This window comes from Merops nubicus, unplaced genomic scaffold, assembly GCF_000691845.1.
Source record: "Merops nubicus isolate BGI_N331 unplaced genomic scaffold, ASM69184v1 scaffold27451, whole genome shotgun sequence".
NCBI classification, from domain to species: domain Eukaryota; kingdom Metazoa; phylum Chordata; class Aves; order Coraciiformes; family Meropidae; genus Merops; species Merops nubicus.
This window is the reverse complement of record NW_008590660.1, coordinates 640-6096: the sequence shown is the minus strand read 5'-3', so window position 1 is coordinate 6096 and position 5457 is coordinate 640. Positions and strand designations below refer to the sequence as shown.

The 5457-nt window shown below is 61.0% G+C and overlaps 1 protein-coding gene across 1 annotated transcript; it reads left to right on the top strand.

Annotated features, from left to right (window-relative positions):
• Nucleotides 1–3: 3 nt before the first annotated feature.
• Nucleotides 4–5440, top strand: XYLT2 (xylosyltransferase II; the record flags this gene model as incomplete). The annotated part of the gene is made up of 10 exons (XM_008950037.1): nucleotides 4–166; nucleotides 647–822; nucleotides 1047–1249; nucleotides 1647–1727; nucleotides 1881–2097; nucleotides 2507–2683; nucleotides 3581–3843; nucleotides 3956–4151; nucleotides 4579–4912; nucleotides 5219–5440. Coding segments are annotated over 10 exons (2032 nt in total), but the record flags the coding sequence as incomplete, so codon positions are not given.
• Between the last annotated feature and the right edge of the window lie 17 nt (nucleotides 5441–5457).

Here is a 5457-nt window from a genome sequence, read left to right as displayed (position 1 = left end):
GAGAACGGCTTCACCCCCAAGTGTGAAATCACAGGCAAAGATGCCCTCTCGGCGCTGGCCCGGGCCAGCAGCAAGCAGTGCCAACAGGAGATCGCCAACGTGGTGTGTCTGCACCGGGCCGGCAGCCTCATGCCCCAGTCCGTGCCTCGCCACTGCCAGCTCTCGGGTGAGTCCTGATGCAGGGCTACAGCTCGCCCTGGGCTTCGGGGGTGTCCCAGCCAGGCGCGTGGGCCACCTTCCTTATGTCTCCAAACTGTCCCGTCTGGCAAAGAGAGGCCTCAGTCTGTCACAGATTCCCAGATTACCGTTGCCTCCATAATCCAATCAAAGCTGTGCCAGCCTCCTTAAGCTGGGCTGCGCATCCTGACCTGCAGAGGTCAGAGCTGGGCACAGCCACATCTTTTGTTTTGAGGGGGCAGAGAAGGACACCAAACCCCACCCCTCTTTCCCAACACAGCCCTGGGGATTTAACAGAGGGGCTGCATTTGCCACTATGCCCTGGCACTGCAGCCTGATGGGTTTACCTGAGGCTGAGCTGTTGCCTCCTGTCCCCCACCTCGCTCAGGTCTCCCCGTTGTATCAGGAGCCTTGGGGTGCTGGGGGCCGAGGCCGGGGGTGGCTGACAGCCCCCTCCCTCCCCACACAGGCAAGGTCAGCCCCGTCATCCAGTGGGATGAGAGCCGGCCGCAGCAGGTGCCCCCCAGCAAGCCCGTGCGCATCGCCTACATGCTGGTCGTGCACGGCAGGGCCATTCGCCAGCTGAAGCGGCTCATCAAGGCCGTGTACCACCAGCAGCACTTCTTCTACATCCACGTCGACAAGGTGCGTGCGTGACAGGGGAGAGGGGTGCTGGGAGCGGCTGGGTCGGTTTGTCCCCGCTGCTGCTGGAGCTGTGACCCTCCCACCCCGGGGAACCAGGATCTATGCCGCCTGCCCAGAGCAGTCTGGTTTTGCTGCTCCCCTACCCATGGAGGCTGGTGGTGAGGAGGGCAGGGCCCCCCGGGCAGATGAGCTGCCCGCTGAGCGTGAGCCCTGTTCCCCGGCAGCGCTCCAACTACCTCCATCGCGAGGCGGTGGAGCTGGCCCGGCACTACCCCAACATCCGCGTGACGCCCTGGCGCATGGTGACCATCTGGGGAGGTGCCAGCCTGCTGAAGATGTACCTGCGCAGCATGAAGGACCTGCTGGAACTGGACGAGTGGCCCTGGGACTTCTTCATCAACCTGAGTGCCACCGACTACCCAACAAGGTGTGGACCTTGCCAGGGCAGGAGAGGACGATGGAGGTGGTTGGGCTATGGGATGCTGCAGCAGCCTTGGGAGGGGCGGGGAGGAGCTGGGAGGAGAGGGAGATGGAGCTGGAGATTGCACCCACGTCCTGGTGCTCCAGGGCCAGGCTGGTCCCTTCTTTGCTTGAGCAGCCCAGCCAGTACCTCGGAGGCTGTTTTTTCCTGTGGTTTGGGTGTCACAGGGGAACGTGCATTTGAGTCACCAGAGAGCAGAGAGGCTGCATCTGTGTCTCACCTGAGGGTTTGATCAGCACCCACCAAGCAGCCTTATGCTCTTCCTGTCTGATGGGTCTTGCACTGAGTGTTTCCAGGGCTGCTTCACCCCAGGGGACTATTAACGCTTTCTGATTTGCACCAGGACCAACGAGGAGCTGGTGATGTTCCTGTCCAAATACCGAGATAAGAACTTCCTGAAGTCTCATGGCCGAGACAACGCCAGGTAATCCCAGCTCAGGGCAGAGCTGAGCTGGAGGAACAGAAAAAGGAGGGATTTCAGAAAAGTACTGAAACAGTTGGGGCAGGAGGGATATTCTAGCTGTGCCCAGCAAAGTGGGTGACACTTCTAACCCCTCATCCTCACCCCTGTGCCCAGGTTTATCAAGAAGCAGGGCCTGGACCGCCTGTTCCACGAGTGTGACTCCCACATGTGGCGGCTGGGCGAGCGCCACATCCCCGAGGGCATCGTGGTGGACGGGGGCTCCGACTGGTTCTCGCTGACGCGCAGCTTCGTGGAGTACGTGGTGTATGCTGAGGACCAGCTGGTGTCCCAGCTGCGCCAGTTCTACACCTACACGCTCCTGCCGGCCGAGGTGGGTGCTGCCTGTGGGGCACGGGCTGGACTTTCTTCCCACTGTGCTTAGCAGTTCTGTCCCACTTCATCCCTGCCCTGGGTAGCTGCGAAGGGCAGTGCTGGCTCTGATCAGCTTTGTGCCTCCCCTTTGTCCAGACCTCGTTGTGAAAGAGAGGAGAGGGGGGCAGACAGGGGAAGGGTTATGTTTATATCCAGCCCTGCTTTAGCTCCAGATGCCCCTTTGGGCCAGATAAGGACTGGTGTGGCTGCACAGCCTCATCCCTTACATGCTGCTGGGAACAGGGGTAGGTTTCTCTTCAGGAGCTGTCGAGGTCTGTCGTGTTCTGTAGGTGAGGGGTAGGGGGTCTCCGTTAACCCCCAGTCCTCCATCCCCACTGGGTGTCCTGTCCCTTCTCTGCCACAAACAGTCATTCTTCCACACGGTCCTGGAGAACAGTCATGCCTGTGAGACACTGGTCGATAACAACCTCCGAGTGACCAACTGGAACCGGAAGCTTGGCTGCAAGTGCCAATATAAACACATAGTCGACTGGTGCGGGTGCTCCCCAAATGACTTCAAACCCCAGGACTTCCTCCGGCTACAGGTGAAAAGATCCTCCTTTTTCCTCCCACTCTCTCCCCTCCTGCTTGCCTCGCTCCTCTCCTCGGTCCCCTGCGGGCACCCCTGGGTGTGGTGCCAGCTGCTGTGCATGTCCCCACAAGCCTCCCCCCAGCCCTGCAGGGACAGGAGCAGGATGGGCTCCCCAGCCACCCCGGGGCTCGGCACAGACATGTGCCCAGGGTCACACTGACCATCCTGCCCTGCACACAGGACAAGCCTGCGTTACTGCTTGTGATGCTGCTCCTCTTCCCAGACTTTCTCTCCCATTTTCCTGGTCTTTCCCCACAGACCTGTCACGTGAGACAAATGCCTCCTCAGCTAAACCACTTCTGAGCGCTGCCCTCTTTGGCAGAGCGGAATGCCCTGTGACAGACCACCTCCCACCCTCTCAGTGCATTAGGGGTGTAGACTGAACAAGGGAGGTTTTGGGAGAGAGACCCAGCCCTGAGAAGAGAAGTTAGCAGGATTTTCAAGCAGATTGGGGCTCCTACAGCACAGGGCTCTGATCCTGTGAGCTCTGCCATATGGCCAGGGCCTCGCAGCAGCTTGGCAGGGTGGGGGCCCACCCGAGTAGAGATTGCAGTGAAGGAGCTGGGTGACACATGGCTGCTTCTGAGTACAGAAAGGGGGAGGCAGTGGGAGACATGAGAGCCCATCTGCATTACCAGTTAGTGTACTGTGTGCTCCCGCTGATCCTGCTGTAGAAGATCTCACGTAGAGACTGGCTGTGCTTTGCTGCTCCTTAGCCCATGCCCTCAAGGCAGGCAGGATGAGTCCCAGCATGTTTCTTCCTGGTCTGTCTCCCTCGTGAGTGCCCCACTTAGGTGGGAGGGCAGAGCGGGTGCAGCCAACAACATTAGACATCCCTGTGCTCCTCCAGCAACTCTCCAGACCCACCTTCTTCGCCCGCAAGTTTGAGTCGACGGTGAACCAGGAGGTGCTGGAGATCCTGGACACGCACCTCTACGGCAGCTACCCGCCCAACACGCCGGCCCTGAAGGCCTACTGGGAGAACGTCTACGACCGCGTCGACGGCCTCGGTGGCCTCAGCGATGTCACCCTCACCTTCTACACAGCCTTCTCCAGGCTGGGGCTCCGCAAAGCCGCGGCCGCGCCGGGAGCGAAGCCCGACAAGCTCTGCAGGTGGGGTGCTTGCCAGGGTCTTGAGCCAGGCTCCCGCCAGCGGCCTGTGTCTGGTGCTGGTCAGGTGCCGATGCTCAGCCGTGCAACCTCTCTGCTTTCTCTCTCTCTCCAGATTTGAGCCCCGGGGCTTCCCATCCAGTGTGCACTTATATTTCTATGACGACCGTTTCCAGGGTTACCTGGTGATGCAGGAAGTGCAGAATTTGGCAACCGGGCAGGCAGAGTCCCTGGAGGTGTGGATGATGCCCCAAGGAGCTCTGAAGCTGGCGGGTCATGGAGGGCAGGCAAACCGCTTACAAAACCTTGAGGTAAGTGGCGAAAGTTTCCCTCCCAACACCAGCTTTCCTCCCTGGCTTTCCCACCCCACGCTGCCCTTCTTCCCCTTCCTGACCTGCACACTGCAGGGACAGAGGAGCATGGTGCTGCTGTTGTGCCTGAGAACAAGCCTTTGTCCAGGAGTTTGGCTTCTGTGGGAGCTGTGGAGCAAAAGCCTGAGGGGATCTTTTGGGGGGGAGCTGAGGCTGCTGTGCCCAGCACCTGCAGCTGCAGGAGGTGTCACAGAGCTGGATTAGTGCTGGCATGGTGCAGAGGGGAGAGGCATGGAGGATGGGGTGTGCATTGCTTTATGCTCCAGAGTTTTATATCTGCCCTTATTTGGGGAGGTGAAATGCAAAACCTGAGCTAACAGCACCTCCATGCCCAGCATCCCACTGCTTGTGCCTCCTGTCCCTCCAGGTGGGCACAGAGTGGGACCCCAAGGAAAGACTCTTCCGCAATTTTGGAGGCTTGATGGGGCCTTTCGACGAGCCAGTGGCTATGCAGAAGTGGTCACGGGGCCCCAACCTGACGGCCACGGTGGTGTGGATCGACCCCACCTATGTCATCGCCACCTCCTACGACATCACGGTGGATGCTGAGGCAGAGTTCACCCAGTACAAGCCCCCCCTGAACCGGCCCATGCGCCCTGGCGTCTGGACCATCCGCCTCCTCCAGTTCTGGGAGCCCCTCGGGGAGACCCAATTCCTGGTGGTGCCCCAGACCTTCAACCGCAAGCAGCCGCTCAGGAAAGGTGAGGGTGCTCTGGAGCTTGGGGCGGGCTGGAGGGTCTCCCTGTGGGCAGCCCGAGGCGACTCCTGCTGGGGCTGGCTCGGTGACAAGGCAGTAGCCACCTTCCCCTTGGTGTCCCCTTGCCCACATGAGCCCTTGAACCATGGGCAAGCTGCAGAGGGCCCATTTGCAGGTTGGTCAGGTCACCCTGGAGCAGCACACTTCTCAGGCTGGAGAGCTGGGGCTGCAAAGGGACGCGGGGTGCCGGGAAGGTGTCGGGACGCGGCTGCGCCGCTGATCCCCTCTCTCTCCTCTCCTTCCTGCCCAGACGACAGCAACTGGCTTCACGGCGGCCCCCCCCGCAACGAGTACATGGAGCAGAGCTTCCAGGGTCTGGGGGGGATCCTCAACCTGCCGCGCTCCGAGGAGGCGGAGGAGGAGGCCGTGCGGAAGGCGCAGCTGACGGGCAGGGAGCTGGAGGACTGGGCGGACGGAGCCATCGGCGACTTCTGGTCCGCGGCAGATGTCTGCGGGGTTGGCCCGGCCCCCTGCGCCTCCCCGCCGCAC